Below are 20,693 nucleotides of genomic sequence, written 5' to 3' on the forward strand. Positions count from 1 at the left end.
ATGAACCTCCTTGTGTTCCAGATGAGAACGATGTCTGATGCTACAGAACCGAGGATGTGTGATGAAGACCTGGAGTCAGACGAGGGGGACGTTGAGGACTACCTGGAGGAAGAAGAGAACAGTGGAGAACTCATGGACCGACTCAGAGAGCTGGAGGTGAGTCAACCCCAATCTTAATGAACTGAATATAAAGCATCTCAAATTATGTCATTTTTTAAATATAGTTTCACCACATATTCATTGCTTTCATTTCAATTTTCAAATTTATGAAAGTTATTGTCATACTAAACATTTACAGTTGTGAATAATCTATTGGCTTCTTTTAACAGGCAGAGAATTCAGCTCTCGTGTTGGCAAATGAGAGTCAACGAGAGGCATATGAGAGATGTCTGGACGAGGTGGCCAACCATGTGGTCCAAGCTCTACTCAACCAAAAGGCAAACTGACAAGTCATCCTCAACAATCCATCATTTTTTTTGAAAGCCCATTTTGAATCACAACCGGTAAGACATGGGTTGCGGTTTTAATGATACGCTTTTGTGTATACATATACGCAGGATCTGCGAGAGGAATGCATCAAGCTGAAGATGCATGTGTTTGACCTGGAGAGACAGAACAGAGTGCTCTGTGAGCTCTTCCAACAGAAACTACCCAACCATTCAAGCCCTCACGACCAGGTATAAAGTAACAATCTGCCTGAGACACGGCAACATTACACCAACTGTCACGCCCTGACCTTAGAGAGACGTTTTATTTCTCTATTTGGTTAGGTCAGGGTGTGATGTGGGGTGGGCATTCTATTTTTTGTTTTCTAGGTTTCTTTATTTCTATGTTTTGGTTCTCAATCAGGGATAGCTGTCTATCGTTGTCTCTGATTGGGAATCATACTTAGGTAGCCCCTTTTCCCCTCCTTTCAGTGTGGGTAGTTATCTTTGTTAGTGGCACTAGAGCCCTGTAAGCTTCACGGTTGTTTTTCGTTTCTTGTTTTGTTGGCGACATTTTAAATAAAAAGAGAAATGTACGCTCACCACACTGCACTTTGGTCTACTTCCAACGACGGCCGTGACACCAACTGAGTCTAGAGCCATGTTAAACACTCTTAGAGAAAAAAAAGGTGCTCTCTAGAACCTTAAAGGTTTCTCCAGGCTAACCCCATAGGAGAACCCTTTAAAGAACCCTTTCTGGTTCCAGGTACAACCCTTTCTACAGAGGGTTTACATGGAACCCAAAAGGGTTCTACCTTGAACCAAAAATAGGTTTTCTAATCTGGACAGCCTGAAGAACACTTTTGTGTGCACCATAGGAGTATTCAGCCATGTCTCAGGGCAACGTCATAATCTGTCATAATCTGCTGTGTAGTGATGTAGCCTATTGTATAGAGTCCTATAACTATTTTTTGCTTAAAGTGGTGTACATGATATCCTAATTGCATTGAATTTACTGTTACAGGTGCAGCCAGGACACCTCCCAGTGTACAATACACAGCTGCTGCACAATGTCTCTGACAAACAGGTGGAGTCACAGTCACAGAGTCAAGCACAAGCCAAGGTGAGGACAAAGCATGGTCAACACTTAATCCTGAGACATGGCTGTAGACTCCTAGGGGGATAAACACTGTCTGGGTTACGGCAGCAGTCATGACGTATACTGTTGGGTCTATGGTTTCTCATGTGAAATGGATATCCTTTCTATTTCACTATTGTATTCAAGAGACCTGGACTTTCTCTGTTAAACTGATTTCCTTCACTTATGCCAACAGTGGTTTGTTCTGTCGATATTTCATACACAGTATAAGGCTGCAGTCTGGTGGAAGTGCTATTGAAAGAAATGATTTGAATCTTGTTTATAACCTTTGTTTTAACCAATTTAGTTATTGAGAACACGTTCACTCCTATAATAACAACCTGACAATATTTCTCTCAACAGGGAAATGGGTTCCACCGCACACTGCCACAGGCCCCAGCAACTCCCCCCCGAGGCCCAGCCGCATCCATGGAGGCCCTGTCCCCATTCTTCAAGAAGAAAGCACACATCCTGGAGGTCCTCCGCAAGATGGAGGAGACCGACCCCCTCAAGTTCCACCCCTCGGCAGGCAGCGTTTCCTTCTGTGACTACAGCCAGGTTCTGATGTCCACGGAGGCTGTGCTGGCTGCTGGAGACCTGTGTCAGAAGCACCAGGCACGCTGCCGCTGCTCCTGCTCAGACTCTGACAGCACGCAACACCAACAGCGCGTCGATGGTGAAGGGCGGTTATGTCCTACTCACTGCAAGAGGAGCACAGACAGTCCGGTCAAATGTAACCATATTTGCACTCCGAAGCCTAATTCAACGCCGAACCACGTCAAAGGCACACCCACCGCAGCTGCTCTAAGTGAGTTCCACATCAAGAGCACATCAGTGGAGAAACACCAGACAATGAATGACCACCAGCAACCAGCGGGTCCCAACTCTTACTTGTCAGTCACAAGCGTAGATCAGACTAGTCCTGCCAATCGGTGCCCAGAGGCAGCGATAAAGACAGGGCAGGTCCAGGGCACAGATGAAGAGGACTGTCTTAAAGGAAAATCTGAAGACAGCAGTAGTTTGTTTACCTCCCAGCTGCCTGTCCCTGGAGTGAAGGACAACCCTCAGATTGCATACTGTGAGCTGGAAACCAATGGGTTTCTCCTCTCCTCCAATGACAGTGATAATGTTTTGAGTGATGTAGTTATTCCAGAGAAAGACAGTGGCCCAGCAGAGGAGGGAGCTCTCTCAGGGAGAGCCAATGTGGCCTTCAGCCCCATCCCTTCCTCCTGCCTCATCGACGTCAAAGCTGCTGCGATCAACTCCCCGTCCAGGATCCTAAAGTTTATAAAGATCCCCACGATGGCAGAGAGGACCCAGGCAGCGGCCAGTCCTGTCCGTCTGAGCCCACAGCTCACCCGCACCTCCAAGATCCCCTGCCGTACCAATAACTATGAGGTGTACCACTCCCCCGTCCCCTCACGCAGAGCCACCACCACAGAGAGGACCAGGCACCCTCCTCCACCCGCCAGGTCAGAGTCCTACCCAGCCACCACACACTCAGCCTCAGCCCCCACCTCCCCGCCACAGCCTGAGGACGCCTGCTCCCCTCCAGCCAAGGAACTTTGCTACAGCAGCCTCTCGGTCCCCAAGGCAAGCTGTGTGGTCCCCAAGCCACTGGCCCCTGGCACATCACAGACACCCAGGGCCTCTCCTCAGAAGGTCCCGTACTATGAGAATGTTTTGGAACTTTCCACCTCGGCTCAGCTGGAAGAATCCAAGGTCCCAGAGAATGTAAACACATCATTTTCCTCTCATACCAACACAGATAGTGACAGGAAGCTAGTGAATCCACTACTACAGAAAGAGAATGTCCGTAGTCTCCAGCTGCAGCATTTCTCCCCTGCCTCGGACTCCTCCTCCTCCTCATCTTCCTCATCTTCTTCATCCTCGTCCGATCAGGATGTGAACACAGAGAGCCCAGTCTGGCACGGCCACCACAGTCTGCCCAACCCCTCTGCCCTCAGACCAGCTCAGTTTCAGGGGAGCCCTGCTCACTACGCCAGCATGAAAGACAGAGGATCGCAGGACCAGGACACTAAAGAAACCACCATGCAGAACTCTGATCTCTCCCAGTCCCAGCCTCCAGCTCTCCCAGCCAAGAGACATGATCCCTCATCCATTCCCAAGAGGCCTTCTCGGGTAGCAGGGCCAGGTAGGCAGCCAGCCGAGTCTAGTCACACATTCAAAGACAGGTTGGCTGCACTTGGCAAGCTAAGGAGCTCTGAGGATTTGCAAGTCAATGTGCTGCTGCCAGTAGACAAGCCAGACCCTCATAGTGATGAGAGTATAGTCACTTTTAACGATGACAGGAGTAAGACAGTGGAGAGGCCTGTGGATCATAATTTAGAGGACCAGAGGCACTCAAAATATACAGACTCTTTGGATGGTAAGCCTAAAGGTATTCTTGGTAGTGTTGCTTTGATGTTCCCTGGTGCTTGTCAGTCCTATGATCCAGCAGCTAAGTCTCTTCTCTCTGGCTCTTTAGTCACTAAGGCAGAGCTGGAGACGCTCTCATCCAGAGTGGGTGTGACTAATGCAGACAGCCCCAAAGGTAAACTGGGCCTCCCATCCCCAAACGCGGACTCTCCCGTGGTTCCACACAACGTGAAATGCCCAGCTTCTCTGAACCTGTCTTACCAGGGTAAACAACCTGCACCCAGCATCCCTCAGAGCAGCAACAGCCCCAACAAAGTCCTGCCTAAGTCCCCGTCTAAACCCTGCCAGGCCCCAGCTCCCTCACCCTCAGCTGTCAGTAGAGGTGGAGCTGGGAAACCCACCCTGGATGCCCCGGCGCTGACGCCACGCTACTCATCCAAGTCCGAGGACAGGAGCAAGCTCAACGCAAACAGGAAGAGAAACACCACGGCGCACGGAGACAGCTTTCCTCCCCCAAGGCCAACGTCAGGCACGCAGCAGGAGGAGGAGAGGCACCTTGTCCCCATTGTCCCCGGCCCCACCCCCGGCCCGACCTCAGCCATGGAAGAGAAGGTGATGAAGGGTATTGAGGAGAACATGCTGAAACTGGCAGAGCAGGACCGAGACAGAGGACAGGTATTGATGGTTGTTTTCTCTAACTGTGTTGTAGTGTTGAGTCGTAACGTGTTATTATCAAGTATTTCAGAGTGTTTGCTGTCATCAATTTGATAAATAAACACTTTGAACAGGTCACAGAGGTGAAACAGAAAGGCTCCAATGGCATCGCAAGCTGGTTCGGCCTGAAGAAGAGCAAACTCCCAGCTCTGAGCCGCAAACCAGACATACCCCCTAAAGTCAAAGACGAAAAGAAGGGTGGGGAGTGGAGGCTGAACATCCCTTCCAAGATGGCGGGGTCTAAGTCTAAAGGAGATGGGGTGGGGGTGGAGAGCCTGAATATCTCTATGCTGATGGAGAAGGCGGAGGGTCTGAGGAGAGCTCTGGAGGAGGAGAGAGCCTACATGAACGGGGTCGAGGGGGTTGGGATAGACCGCTCTGGGAGGGGTCACTCCTGTGAGGTGGTGATGGACCAATCACAGGGCCAGCTGGCTGTTATGTACAGGGGAGCGCGCTCAGACAATTTCATGCAGCAGTTACTGAACAGGTGAGGAAATGATAGAAGCAAGCACTGTTGGATTCTATGTATAAGCCAGTTAAGATTGATCTGATTTTGATCAGTTGTTTTGTGTTGCCTTTCCTTTAATAAACCAATTCCGTTATCTGGTGTGACTGTAGGGTGGATGGGAAGGACTTCAGTGGCATCAGTGTGGCTCAGAGACGCCTCTCCTTTGACTGTAAGACTTCCAGACCGTTCAGCAGCCACCATACTGACAGCATCATCAGCCACACCGCCAACAGAGAGGACATGCAGAAGGTAGGCTGCAGCTGAGTTACAATGAGTATTCATTAGAGGTTCACAGCAAAGGTATTGTAAGGTATTTTTTTCTTTTTTTTCCTTGACATGGTCAAATAACTCAAGCATTTAAAAAGATATATATAGATAATTTGATACACAGAAACTGGAGCCCACTTTGTGTGTAGGGTTCTTTCTTCATGCCAAACAACTTTGCTTCAAGGACCTTTTTAAGGTCCATCATTCTGGAAATTGGGAAAAACCTTTGAAAAACCTATTCCCATGAACCATAATAACACGATGTGTAGGCCCATGGTACAGCTCTTAACTTAGTTTGAGGAAAAAATAAGGGATTGGTGATAAGAGATGGCTAAGTCATTGATAATTCAATAGTTTTAAAAATAGCTTCTATTTGACCAAAATTCCATGACGTACATTAAGGCAGATGGGTGAATGCAGTTCAAGCATGAATAACTGATTCATTTTGTCACCCGCTGAATGTGAACACCCGCTGAATGTGAACACCCGCTGAATGTGAACACCCGCTGAATATGAACACCCGCTGAATATGAACACCCGCTGATATGCATCTGGTGGGACCACCATTTGGCTCATGCAGCGCAACACATCTCTTTCGCATAGAGTTGATCAGGCTGTTGATTGCGGCCTGTGGAATATTGTCCCATTCCTGTTCAATGGCTGTGCGAAGTCGCTGGATATTGGCGGGACCTGGAACATGCTGTCGTATACTTAGATCCAGAGCATCCCAAACATGCTCAATGTAGGGCTGGGCGATATGGCCTAAAAATCATATCTACATTTCTTTCATACTTATGGCCGATTCACAATGTACAGTGCATTCGGGAAAGTATTCATACCCCTTGACTTTTTCCACATTTTGTTACGTTATAGCCGTATTCTAAAATGGATTAAATATTTTTTTCCCTTATCAATCTACAAACAATACCCCATAATGACAAGGCGAGAACAGGTTTTTAGAATTTCTTTGCAAATGCAATTGATTGGACATGATTTGGAAAGGCACACACCTGTCTATATAAGGCCCACAGTTGACAGTGCATGTCAGAGCAGAAAGGAGGAATTGTCCGTAGAGCTCCGAGACAGGATTGTGTCGAGGCACAGATCTGGGGAAGAGTACAAACAGATTCTGCAGCATTGAAGGACCCCGGGAAGACAGTGGCCTCCATCATTCTTCAATGGAAGAAGTTTGAAACCACCAATAGTCTTCCTATAGCTGGCCAACCAGCCAAACTGAGCAATTGGGGGAGAAGGGCCTTGGTCAAGGAGGTGACCAAGAACCCGATGGTAATTCTGACAGAGCTGCATAGTTCCTCTGTGGAGATGGGAGAACCTTCTAGAAGGACAACCAACTCTGCATGACTCAACCAATCAGGCCTTAATGGTAGATTGGCCAGACGGAAGCCACTCCGCAGTGAAAGGCACATGAGAGCCCGTTTGGAGTTTGCCAAAAGGCACCTAAAGGACTCTCAGACCATGAGAAACAAGATTCTCTGTTCTGATGAAACTAAGATGGAACACTTTAGCCTGGATGCCAAGTGTCAAGTCTGGAGGAAACCTGGCACCATCCCTACGGTGAAGCATGGTGGCGGCAGCATCATTCTTTGGGGATGTTTATCAGAGGCAGGGACTGGGAGACTAGTCAGGATTGAGGGAAAGATGAACGGAGCAAAGTACAGAGAGGTCCAATCAAATCCAATTTTATTTGTCACATGCGCCGAATACAGCAGGTGTAGTAGACCTTCCAGTGAAATGCTTACAAGCCCTTAACCAACAATGCAGTGTTAAGTAAAAAAATAAATAAAAAATAGTTACAAGAGCAGCAGTAAAATGCCAGTAGCGAGGCTATTTACAGGGAGTACCGGTACAGAGTCAATGTGAGGGGGCACAGATTAGTCAAGGTAATTGAGGTAATATGTACATATAGGTAGAGTTAAAGTGACTATGTATAAATAATAACCAGAGAGTAGCAGCAGCTTAAAATGAGGGGGTTGAGGGGGACAATGCAAACAGTCTGGGTAGCCATTTTATTAGCTGTTCATGAGTCTTATGGCTTGGGTTAGAAGCTTTTAGAAGAAGCCTTTTCAACCTAGACTTGGCGCTCTGGTACCGCTTGCCGTGCGGTAGCAGAGAGAACAGTCTATGACTAGGGTGGCTGGAGTCTTTCACAATTTTTAGGGCCTTCCTCTGACACCGCCTGGTATAGAGGTCCTGGATGGCAGGAAGCTTGGCCCCAGTGATGTACTGGCCAGCACTACCCAAAGTTGTGCCTTGCGGTCGGAGGCCAAGTAGTTGCCATACCAGGCAGTGATGCACCATACTCTCGATGGTGCAGCTGTAAAACCTTTTGAGAATCTGAGGACCCATGCCAAATCTTTTCAGTCTCCGGTGGGGGAATAGGCTTTGTCGTGCCCTCTTCACAACTGTCTTGGTGTGTTTGGGCCATGATATTTTACTGGTGATGTGGACACCAAGGAACTTGAAGCTCTCAACCTGCTCCACTACAGCACTGTCGATGAGAATGGGGGTGTGCTCGGTCCTCCTTTTCCTGTAGTCCACAATCATCTCCTTTGTCTTGATCACGTTGAGGGAGAGGTTGTTATCCTGGCACCACACGGCCAGGTCTCTGACCTCCTCCATATAGGCTGTCTCATTGTTGTCAGTGATCAGGCTACCGCTGTTGTGTTGTCGGCAAATTTAATGATGGTGTTGGAGTCGTGCCTGGCCATGCAGTCATGGGTGAACAGGGATTACAGGAGGGGACTGAGCACACACCCCTAAGGGTCCCCGTGCTGAGGATCAACATGGAAGATGTGTTGTTACCTACCCTTACCACCTGGATGCGGCCCATCAAGAAGTCCAGGATCTAGTTGCAGAGGGAGGTGTTTAGTCCCAGGGTCCTTAGCTTAGTGATGAGCTTGGAGGGCACTATGGTGTTGAACACTGAGCTATAGTCAATGAATAGCATTCTCACATAGGTGTTCCTTTTGTCCAGGTGGGAAGGGCCGTGTGGAATGCAATAGAGATTGCATCATCTGTGGATCTGTTGGGGCAGTATGCAAATTGGAGTGGGTGTAGGGTTTCTGGGATAATGGTGTTGATGTGAGCCATGACCAGCCTCTCAAAGCACTTCATGGCTACAGACGTGAATGCTACGGGTCGGTAGTCATTTAGGCAGGTTACCTTAGTGTTCTTGGGCACAGGGACTATGGTGGTCTGCTTGAAATATGTTGGTATTACAGACTCAGTCAGGATCAGGTTGAAAATGTCAGTGAAGACACTTGCCAGTTGGTCAGCGCATGCTCAGAGTACACATCCTGGTAATCCGTCTGGCCCTGCGGCCTTGTGAATGTTGAACTATTTAAAGATCTTACTCACATCGGCTGCGGAGAGCGTGATTACACAGTCGCCCGGAACAGCTGATGTTCTCATGCATGCTTCAGTGTTGCTTGCCTCGAAGCGAGCATAGAAGCTATTTAGCTTGTCTGGTAGGCTCGTTTCACTGGGCAGCTCGCAGCTGTACTTCCCAGCCCGTGGCTGTGCTTTCCTCGTACGACACCGTCGGAGCCGGTGTAGTGCGATTCCATCTTAGTCCTGTATTGACTCTTTGCCTGTTTGATAGTTCATCTGAGGGTATAGCTGGATTTCTTATAAGCGTCCGGGTTATAGTCCCGCTCCTTGATGGTGGCAGCTCTACCCTTTAGCTCAGTGCGGATGTTACCTATAATCCATGGCTTCTGGTTGTGGTATGTACTTACGGTGAGAGTGGGGACAACGTCATCGATGCACTTATTGATGAATCCAGTGACTGATGTGGTGTACTCCTCAATGTCATAGGAAGAATCTCGGGAACATATTCCAGTCGGTGCAAGCAAAACAGTCCTGTAGCTTAGCATCTGTGTCATCTGACCACTTCTTTATTGACCGAGTCACTGGTGCTTCCTGATTTAGTTTTTGCTCGTAAGCAGAAATCAGGAGGATATAATTATGGTCAGATTGGCCATACGGACAGCGAGGGAGAGCTTTGAATGCGTCTCTATGTGTGGAGTAAAGGTGGTCTAGAGTTAAATTTCCTCTGGTTGCACATTTAAAATGCTGGTAGAAATTAGGTAAAATGGATTTAAGTTTCCCTACATTAAAATTCCTGGCCACTAGGAGTGCCGCCTCTGGATGAGCGTTTTCCTTTTTGCTTATGGCCTTATACAGCTCATTGAATGTGGACTTAGTGCCAGCATCGGTTTGTGGTGGTAAATAGACAGCTACGAAGAATATTGATAAAAACTCTCTTGGCAAATAGTGTGGTCTACAGTTTATCATTAGATACTCTACCTCAGTTGAATAAAACCTTGAGACTTCCTTAATATTAGATTTCATACACCAGCTGTTGTTTACAAATATACACAGACCGCCACCCCTTGTCTTACCGGAGACAGCAGTTCTATCTTGCCGATGCAGCGCAAACCCCGCCAGCTGTATTTTATCCATGTCGTCGTTCAGCCACGACTCTGAAACATAAGATATTACAGTTTTTTATGTCCTGTTGGAAGGATATTTGTGATCGTAGCTCGTCTATTTTGTTATCCAATGATTGTATGTTGGCTAATAGGGGTGAGGGTAGAGGCAGATCACTCACTCGCTGTCAGATCCTTACAAGGCACCCCGACCTACGTCCCCGATATCTCCGTCTCTTTCTCCTGCGAATGACGGGGATGTTGCCCTTGACGGGTGTCTGAAGTCAATTCTTTGCGTCCGACTCGTTAAAGAAAGAAAAAAATCATCGTCCAGTACGCGGTGAGTAAACACTGTCCTGATATCCAGAAGCTTTTTCAGTCATAAGAGACGGTGGCAGAAACATTATGTACAGAATAAGTTAGAAATAACGTGAAAAAACCCACGCAATAGCACAATTGGTTAAGAGCCCCTAACACGGCAGCCGGTGCCATTCAGTATCCTTGATGAAAACCTACTCCAAAGCGCTCAGGACCTCAGACTGGGGCGAAGGTTCACCTTCCAACAGGACAACAACCCTAAGCACACAGCCAAGAAAACGCAGGAGTGGCTTCGGGACAAGTCTCTGAATGTCCTTGAGTAGCCCAGACAGAGCCCGGACTTGAACCCAATCGAACATCTCTGGAGAGACATGAAAATAGCTGTGCGGTGACGTTCCCCATCCAACTTGACAGAGCTTGAGAGGATCTGTAGAGAAGAATGGGAGAAACTCCCTAAATACAGTTGGTCCAAGCTTGTGACGTCATACCCAAGAAGACTGGTGACTGTAATCGCTGCCAAAGGTGCTTCAACAAAGTACTGAGTAAAGGGTCTGAATACTTATGTAAATGTGATATTTATGATTTTTTTATATTTGCAAACTTTCTAAAAAACATTTTTTGTTTTGTCGTTATGGGGCATTGTGTGTAGATTGATGAGGGGAAAAAACTATTGAATCCATTTTCGAATAAGGCTGTAACGTAACAAAATGTGGAAAAGGTCAAGGGGTCTGAATGCTTTCTGAATGCACTGTCTATCTCTATTTTTAAAAATGTTTTTACCTAAAATGAGCATTGTTGTACAATTAAAGATCAAATACACTGCATTTCAAACAGTCAGCAATAATCTAATGAATTCAGGACTTGTGAAGTTATACCTAGGCTAAATATAACACCCACTAATAATTTAATTATTCTATCAAAATAATAATAAAAATGATCTGGCTTTCAAGTCTGTATATAAAAATGCCCTTTTTTGCTAGTGATTAGCTGGCTAATCTTTATATTTACAGTTTAGCCGATTTGGATCTACAGTATTTGCTAACAAGGTTGAACCATTTAATTGTTATGAACATACTGTTCTGTCTGTCTCCAACTGTTTGAAAAGCATATTAGCGTGTCCAGATGTTTGTTCATATGTTGAAATCAAGTGGGCTACCTTATTTCTCAGAATGAATTTCAAGTTCCTTATATAATTGTGTTTTAAGCTTGTTGCACATTTATCAAACACAGACTAGACAGCTAGTATAACAATGAATTAGGTGGTACCCCAATGCTGTGTGTAACAAACTGAGCATTCATTTTCCAGAATCAATGTTCATTGACACTCCTAGTAGTGTCTGCTCGGTAGTAGTTGAGACATAAAAAGAGTATTGTTAGAAAAGTGAACGTATCCTCTATTACAGTAAAATAATGTCTCAATGTGTTTGTGTCCATATGACCGATTCTGTTGGACCAAATCTTAAATACAAATAGCGAGATGAAACTGCATTGTTAGAGAGGAAGATGTGGTCTATCATCTTTGTTGGCGTGAGAGGCTGGAGGGTCAGTAATACAGGGCAGCGTCAATCAGGGACAGAACGGCAAGAAACAGGAGATAGAGGTTTAATCCTAGACACATGAAACGTGGGATGTATACAGAGGGTGTGGGGCAACAGAAGATAAACAGCAGAGGGGCTAAGAATATTTGAGATGGGGAAAGGGCCAATAAAACGGGGGGGAAAGTTTACGGGACTCCACCCAGAGGGGTAGATCCCAAGTGGGCAGCCATAACCTCTGCCCGAGATGGTAGTGGGTAGCATGGGTCCGGTGGCGGTCCGCCTTTTGCCGATACTTTGAGGTGATCTTGAGAAGAGTGAGCCGGGCTCTCTTCCAGGTACGGCGACAGCGGCGGACGAACATCTGGGCCAAGGGTATGCTGACCTCTTCCTCAGGGAAGAGTGGGGGCTGATATCCCAGGGAACACTCGAAAGGCGAGAGACCAGTGGCCGAGCAGGGAAAGGTGTTGCGGGCATATTCCACCCACACTAGTTGCTGATTCCAGGGGGTGGGGTGGGCAGAGACGAGGCAACGAAGAGCCGTCTCCAAGTCCTCGCTCCGACTGGCCGTTAGACAGGGGGTGAAAACCAGAGGGCAGGTTGGCCGATGACCCAATGAGGGTGCAGAACGCCTTCCAGAAACTTAGGACCACGATCGCAGACAATGTCCACCGGAAGTCCATGGATCTGGAAGACGTGCTGCACCATGAGCTGGGCCGTCTCCTTGGCTGAGGGTAACTTGGGACGGGGAATGAAATGGGAAACTTTGGAAAACCTATCCACCACTGTAAGGATCGTGGTGTTTCCATCTGATGGACGGAGACCAGTGACGAAGTCCAGGGATATATGAGACAAGAGGTAGGGAGGATGGTCTCGGGGTCTGACGGTGTAGCAGCTGGGCTATGGAAGCATGAGACTGCTTCACATTCTTGGAACCTGGGCGGTAGGAAATCGTAAATTGAACCGAGTGAAAAGCAGGGCCCATCAAGCTTGCCTAGAATTGAGGCGGTGCGGAGATATTCCAGGTTCTTGTGATCAGTCCACACTACGAATGGATGTTCCGCCCCCTCTAACCAGTGCCTCCACTCCTCCAACACCATCTTGGCCGCGAGTAGTTCTCGATTTCCCACATCGTAGTTCCTCTCTTCGGGGTTAAGACGATGGGAAAGGAAAACGCAGGGATGTGACTTTTGGTCCTTGGCAAAACTCTGGGACAGAACAGCCCCCACTCTGAAGTCTGAGGCAAGCTGATGGGACAGGTCTGGATGGGTTAAAATGGGAGCTGTAATAAACCAATGCTTGAGGTCCGAGAACGCCCAGTCAGCTGCTGGAGACCACGTGAATGGAACTTTGGGAGAGGTGAGTGCTGAGAGAGGGGGAAGCCAGGGTGCTGTAACCCCGGATGAAGCGGCGGTAGAAATGAACAAACCACAGGAAATGTTGCAGTTGTACTCTGGATGTGAGTTGAGGCCAATCCATCACCGCTCTCACCTTGTCAGAGTCCAGCTGAATATTTCCAGCAGCAATGACGTACCCTAGGAAGGAGATGGAATTCACATTTTTCTGATTTAACAAAAAGCTCTCATCGGCCCCAGAGTCAATGAGCACCCGGAGAGATTTGGACCGGTCACCCCACAACAGAATAGCATAGAGAGGGGTGCGAGTAATGGAAGAAGGGAAACTTCCCCTACGGCTCACCAGCGTACTCATACCTGCTTGATGACCATGGTCTTTTAATGGACAGGTAGATATGTAATGTCCTGCAGTTCCACAATACAGACAGCTCTCGGTGCTCAGTCTGCGTAAGTGTTCAGCAGGAGAAAATCTGGCCCTGCCAAGTTGCATGGGCTCCGGAGGAAGCGAGTCGATAGCCCTCGGTGATTCCCGTGGGAACTCGGGTGACATCGGATTCTCCCGGGTACTTCCGGGATTCCTCGGAGGTGAGGTTGGCACCTTGGACGAGCGAGTGTGACAGGGAGCAGACTATTGCAGTCAAGGCTATGAGAGAGTCGAGGTCCATGGGAAGCTCCCGGGCTGCGATCTCGTCTTTGACTACCTCTGATAATCCATTCAGGAACGTGTCGAAAAGAGCTTACGGGTTCCAGGCATTCTCAGCGGCCAAAGTGCGAAAACCTACTGCATAGTCTGCCACACTATGGGAGTCTTGGCGCAGATGCTTACGAGCAGCCTCTCTCCCGGACAACAGAGAATTGAAAACCTTTCTAACCTCCGCCACAAACTCCTCCAGACTGAGGCAAATGGTGGATTGTTGCTCCCTCACTGCCGTAGCCCAGGCGAGAGCCCTCCCAGACATCAGCGTCATCAAGTATGCTATTCTCGAGCGATCTGAGGGAAACGAAGAGGGCTGCAGCTCAAAGATGAGAGAACACTGGGAGAGAAACGCCAGGCAGGATCCTGGATCTCCAACGTAGCGCTCCGGAGGAGTTAAGCAGGGTTCTCTGGAAGCCGGGCTAGATTGGGGAGTAGCACCACTGGTAGCGGGGGGTTACTGTAGTGGCTTGCTGCTTAGTAGATAACTCGCGGAATTGCTCCAGCACTGAGTTGAAACCCTGGTCATGGCATTCCGCCAAGGTATGGAGTCCTTCCATAAGGTTCTGAAGTAGCTCCTCGTGTCTTCCAATGGTGGCTCCTTGTAGGCAGACAGCGTTGCAGGGCTGGTAGGATTCTGCTGGGTAAGTCATGGCCAGTCCGTACTCTCACGACTCAGGATATGACCCAGATACAGACACAGGAGGTAGATGATTCAGTTCTCAGATAATGTATTATAACACGGGGAGCAGGCAAAGGGCAGGTCAAGGACAGGCAGAGGTTTGCAACCAGATCAGAGTCCGACAGGTACAGGACGGCAGGCTCAGGGTCAGGGCAGGCAGAGGTTTGCAACCAGATCAGAGTCCGACAGGTACAGGACGGCAGGCTCAGGGTCAGGGCAGGCAGAGGTTTGCAACCAGATCAGAGTCCGACAGGTACAGGACGGCAGGCTCAGGGTCAGGGCAGGCAGAGGTTTGCAACCAGATCAGAGTCCGACAGGTACAGGACGGCAGGCTCAGGGTCAGGGCAGGCAGAGGTTTGCAACCAGATCAGAGTCCGACAGGTACAGGACGGCAGGCTCAGGGTCAGGGCAGGCAGAGGTTTGCAACCAGATCAGAGTCCGACAGGTACAGGACTGCAGGCTCAGGGTCAGGACAGGCAGAGGTTTGCAACCAGATCAGAGTCCGACAGGTACAGGACGGCAGGCTCAGGGTCAGGGCAGGCAGAGGTTTGCAACCAGATCAGAGTCCGACAGGTACAGGACGGCAGGCTCAGGGTCAGGACAGGCAGAGGTTTGCAACCAGATCAGAGTCCGACAGGTACAGGACGGCAGGCTCAGGGTCAGGGCAGGCAGAGGTTTGCAACCAGATCAGAGTCCGACAGGTACAGGACGGCAGGCTCAGGGTCAGGACAGGCAGAGGTTTGCAACCAGATCAGAGTCCGACAGGTACAGGACGGCAGGCTCAGGGTCAGGGCAGGCAGAGGTTTGCAACCAGATCAGAGTCCGACAGGTACAGGACGGCAGGGTCAGGGCAGGCAGAGGTTTGCAACCAGATCAGAGTCCGACAGGTACAGGACGGCAGGCTCAGGGTCAGGGCAGGCAGAATAATCAGAACGGGGACTAGAAAACAGAAACTACAAAGACTGGAAAACTGCAAAAAGCGCTGGTAAAATTTGGCAAGACAAGATGAACTGGCAACAGACAAACAGAACACGCAGGTATAAATACACAGAGGATAATGGGGAAAATTGGAGACACCTGGTGGGAGGTGGAGACAAGCACAAGACAGGTGAAAAAGATCAGGGTGAGACAGCTTGTCGCAGCCTTCCCGCATTTTGGGACAATGACTCCCATTGCTAGGGCGGAGACGTGAATCTCGTCATTATATCGATGTCTCTGGTGTAAATAGGAAGGTGCACACAGAGGAGCGAAGGAGACAAGACCAAAAATACAACATGAGAATAAGCGGACACAAAACCTACATTCTTGCGATACAGGCAATTGGAATGTTGCTCAAAAAAAACATACATTTGAATGAATTTGATATATCGCTCAGCTCTAGCTCAATGGGTGGTGACATGTCTGTGACATTTTCAGCTTCCAGGAATTGTGTACAGATCCTTGCGCCATTATTATCGTGCTGAATGTGCCTTAGGATCTCGTCACGGTATCTCGGGGCATTCAAATTGCCATCGATAAAATGCAATTGTGTTTGTGGTCTGTAGCTTATGCCTGCCCATATAACCCCACCGCCACCATGGGGCACTCTGTTCACAACGTTGACATCAGCAAACCTCTCGCTCACAAACGCCATACACGCTGTCTGCCATCTGCCCGGTACAGTTGAAATTGGGATTTGTCTGTGAAGAGCGCACTCTGAATCAGGTGTACAAGTTCTGTGTGAAACCTCTGGGGTTCCCCGAGGAGAGGTTTGAGGACCACTGGGCTAACCTAACCAGGTAAAACTTCGGACCCAAGTTGGAGGGTATAACAAAGTAATAAATCAGCTGTAAAACGGTTTTATCTGGGACAAGATTTAAAAAATAATAATAATAATAGTTATTGACAACTGCGATTGGACAATAGAACTAAGAGGGCTGAGTTTGCTTTCTGCAGGGTTGCATCGTGTAGGCCTTTGCATCCGTAATTAAAAAGTTACTCGCACAGTGGTCTAAGGCACTGCATCTCAGTGTTAGAGGCGTCACTACAGATCCTGGTTCGATTCCAGGCTGTATCACAACCGGCCGTGATTGGGAGTCCCATAGGGCGGCACACAGTTGGCCCAGCGTCATCTGGGTAGGCCGTCATTGTAAATGAGAATTTGTTCTTAACTGACTTGCCTAGTTAAATAAAGGTTAAATAAAATAAATAAAAATGTCATCACTATTGTGTTGATTAATTACAGTCAATAATTTTGAATTGATAAGGTCTAGGTAGCCTAGCCACCTGAAGTTTGAATGCAAACCAAATTTGATCACATTCACATTTTCTCTTAACACAAATGGCTATAAATACATTACATAGCTTAGGCTATAAATGCATTACATAGCTTAGGCTAGAAGTAAATGACGTTACCTCTTCTTTTCCCTTGGTCAGAGGGGATCAGCGTGCATAGGCTACCTGCTACTGTGGTTGTTATCAGTAAGCTACAGTTGATCAGACTGAAGCACAGATGACAAATCATGAGGCAAATCAGTCTAAACAATAGTACTTTTCCCTCTTTTCAATGCTTTTGTGTCAATATTTTTTTATTAAACTGAATCAAAAGTGTTGGGGAAAATTCCAGCTCGCCACAGCCGGTGGCCCTGCTGTACTGATCTCTGCAAAACGTGGATAGATGGAAATTGCCACATAATGCTACAAATGAAGAAACATATCCTATGTTCTACTATTTTCAAAATTCAAGTTAGTATCTCAAAATTTGGACTTAGTATCTTGAAATTCTGACCTAGCATGTCGAAATTTAGAGATAGTATGTCAAAATTTTGACTTAGTATTTTGGCATTTTTAGATAGTATTGGCATTCAAAAATGGTGGTGGGAATTGGCTTCCATAGGTGTCAGTAAACATCAGCAAAAAAAGGTGATTTAATTGTTGCCAGCAGCACAGTTAGTCACTAATCCTCCAGATAACATGTACAGCTTAACCAACTCTGCTAGGGTGAGTGAAATGGTCAGTGAAGGGTTCTCTAATTTGTTTCTGGAAGTAACTAGCAAGCTAGCCAGCTTTAGCCAGTTAACTTGGGTGCTCGACTGCCGTTGTGAGGAAAGCTCGGATCAACCCTACTCCTTGGCCAGAGCGTCCAGTGTCCAGCATTTACATTTACATTTAAGACATTTAGCAGACGCTCTTATCCAGAGCGACTTACAAATTGGTGCGTTCACCTTAAGACATCCAGTGGAACAGCCACTTTACAATAGTGCATCTAAATCTTTTAAGGGGGGGGGGGGGGTGAGAAGGATTACTTTATCCTATCCTAGGTATTCCTGAAAGAGGTGGGGTTTCAGGTGTCCAGCAAAACTCTCTGAACTTACGAACAGACAATCTGACAACGCTCTGAGTTTACGAACAACCCAGAGCGCACTCTGACACACTGGAGGAAATTTACAAATGCACCCTTAGTTGTCAATCAAATGTATTTGGCATCGATCAAATGGGCAGGCAGGCAGGCAAGTTCCCATTCAGTTGTCAAAATGTGGTTTGGGACCAATGATGTGTATAAACCCTGGATGACTGACAGGGGTGCTGTATTGAAATCTTGGCACTCCTGAAATGTAAAAGATATTTTGGAAGCTATAGAAATACATTTATTAATGTCGACATCCGTTTTTGACACATTCAGTCTATTAGACACCGTAATGCGTACTTTTAAAATTATATTATGTGAGCTAAACATAAAAAATAAATAATATTTAAAAACATTTTCCTGAAAGCATTTTTTAGAGAGTATGAATGTTACTGTCCCCACAACAACAAAATTAAATTGTGTAATTCCATTCATTCCCGTGGAGGACTGATCCTACTAGGGAGTGCCAATATGGCCGACCGGTGGCTTCAAAGACTCCCAATGGCCAATAAATAGCATCTGCAATCTAGGGTTCATGTAAATTATTGGTTAGTATTCTTTATTATTTTTTACATTTTATTTTACCTTTATTTAACCAGGTAGGCTAGTTGAGAACAAGTTCTCATTTACAACTGTGACCTGGCTAAAATAAAGCAAAGCAGTGCGACACAAACAACAGAGTTACACATGGAATAAACAAACGTACAGTCAATAACACAATAGAAAAGTCAATATACAGTGTGTGCAAATGTAGAAGATTAGGGAGGTACGGCAATAAATAGGCCATAGTGGCGAAATAATTACAATTTAGCAATTCAACACTGGATTAATGCGTGAAACATACACTAGATGACCAGTAGGGGGTGTTGTATTTTGGAAGATATAGAAATGCATTTATTAATGTCTACATTTGTTTTTGCCACCTGTATTCTATTACAGACACTTTAATGCATACTTTTACATTATTATGTGAGCTAAACATACAAACATATGTTTTTATATATTTTTTAAAAATCCTTAAAGTAATAATTCATTGAGATGACTAATTTTACTGTCCCCACTAGAACAACAAAAATACTTAAATACATGTAATTTTGTCCTTGAAACATTTATACTGAACAAAAATAGAAACGCAACATGCAACAATTTCAAAGATTTTGCTGAGTTACAGTTCATATAAGGAAATCAGTCAATTTAAATAAAATCATCAGGCCCTAATCTATGGATTTCACATGACTGGGCAGGGTTTCAGCCATGGGTGGCTGAAAGACATACATTCTCCTCCTTTATTTCAGCTAATGAAACATGGGACCAGCACCTTACATGTTGTGTTTACATTTTTGTTCAGTGTAATTTAAATATGGTTGAATTCCATTCATTCCTATGGATGACTGCGCCTACTGGAGAGAGCCAATATGTCCGACAGGTAGTTTTAAAGCCTCTCAATGGCCAATACATAGCATTCCTAATCCAGGGTTTATATACATCATTGGTTGGGACAAGCATGCATTGGCAGGCAATCTGCAGAAGGACGAGTAGGCTACTATTCTCCATCGTTTATCAGTGCAATTTTGACGGCCAACTAGCTGAAAAACGTTTGCGAGGGTTTATCTAATATTCCCCTGTTCATTTTAAGATCATCTCACTCTGGCTAGCATTAGTTGTGGATATTGTTGTTGTTGATGTGCATAACTGAGGGAGAGAGCCTATCTTTTCATGGTTGTTTGATCAATAGGACTGTAAAATTGGTATTTACTGTACATATTTTCAGAAATCCATTCAGGTGTATTTTTTGGCTTTTGAAGAATGTGTTCTAATGATCTAAAGCTGCGCTGTTGAAAATGGCTTATTTGCATAAAGGCTTACTGTAGCTCTGATTGGCTATAACGCATCGGTCTGCGTAGACTCCTGTCCTGGACGACAGATGTTTTTATTAGGTTTTATTTACTGCAGTGTCTATTAATTGTCCAAGCGACACGGCCACTTTCCCACTCTATATTGCTACAGAATTTTCACAAATACCTTACTCTACCTCGTTCCCAAACATTCTATGAATTTATGAAAATGTGAAAATTACAAAACATATATTTTTTAAAGTTGTCATTCTTCCTGGGGGTGTATATGAACAGATTTTAATCAGATTTAATGTTGCTAAAATGCTATCAGTTCCACTTGAACTTAGTTTGAGAAAAGCTAAAAGGATTGGTCAAAAGTTGACAAATCAAAAATCTGACTTTACATGTCCATTTAAACCACTGTTAATTCACTCCACAGTTGCCTATCAACTTGAAACTTGGCATCTCTATCATGGTCATCCCTAAGATGAACCACACTGAATTTGGTATTGATATCTCAAACAACAAGGAAACTATTAACAACTCATTCTTGCATAGGTCACGCTAATGCTCAAAAAACTGATCTTGATCCTGTGAACCCCATTCATTGTTGCTTAAGGTTGTATTTTTTACTTTATTATGTGTGACTTATGTTATTATGTGATTATTGTTGTGTGTACTATGTATGTTTTTTGGCTGTTATTTCACTTAATTAACTGTTTCTGTTTTTTCTTTACTCAGGGTTCAGAACATCTGATAAGCAACGTCCCCTCAGATGAGAATTTATCGGACCTAGTTCACTACCCGCCCTTTGCAGGTAGGAAAATGGTCTGCTCACAATCCTTGTTGATGGAGGGATTCAGTCTTGCTTGTATTTAGTTCTTCCTTACACTTTACATAATCAAAACAGAGAATATTTTACATTTCATAATTGCCTTTGGCCTCCCGGGTGGCACAGTGGTTAAGGGCGCTGTACTGCAGCGCCAGCTGTGCCACCAGAGACTCTG

At 46.2% G+C, this 20,693-nt stretch overlaps 1 protein-coding gene across 1 annotated transcript in view; it reads left to right on the top strand.

The window, feature by feature from the left end:
- Nucleotides 1-20,693, top strand: part of nckap5l (NCK-associated protein 5-like) — a 25,597-nt gene continuing 4,904 nt past the window's right edge. Inside the window, exons 1-8 of the mRNA XM_029622560.2 lie at nucleotides 1-156; nucleotides 330-437; nucleotides 558-677; nucleotides 1,450-1,548; nucleotides 1,927-4,617; nucleotides 4,731-5,143; nucleotides 5,275-5,413; nucleotides 20,428-20,503. Coding sequence (XP_029478420.2) covers nucleotides 1-156; nucleotides 330-437; nucleotides 558-677; nucleotides 1,450-1,548; nucleotides 1,927-4,617; nucleotides 4,731-5,143; nucleotides 5,275-5,413; nucleotides 20,428-20,503 — 3,802 coding nt within the window. The remainder of the gene's footprint in view (nucleotides 157-329; nucleotides 438-557; nucleotides 678-1,449; nucleotides 1,549-1,926; nucleotides 4,618-4,730; nucleotides 5,144-5,274; nucleotides 5,414-20,427; nucleotides 20,504-20,693) is intronic.

This window comes from Oncorhynchus nerka, linkage group LG20 (genome assembly GCF_034236695.1).
Source record: "Oncorhynchus nerka isolate Pitt River linkage group LG20, Oner_Uvic_2.0, whole genome shotgun sequence".
NCBI classification, from domain to species: domain Eukaryota; kingdom Metazoa; phylum Chordata; class Actinopteri; order Salmoniformes; family Salmonidae; genus Oncorhynchus; species Oncorhynchus nerka.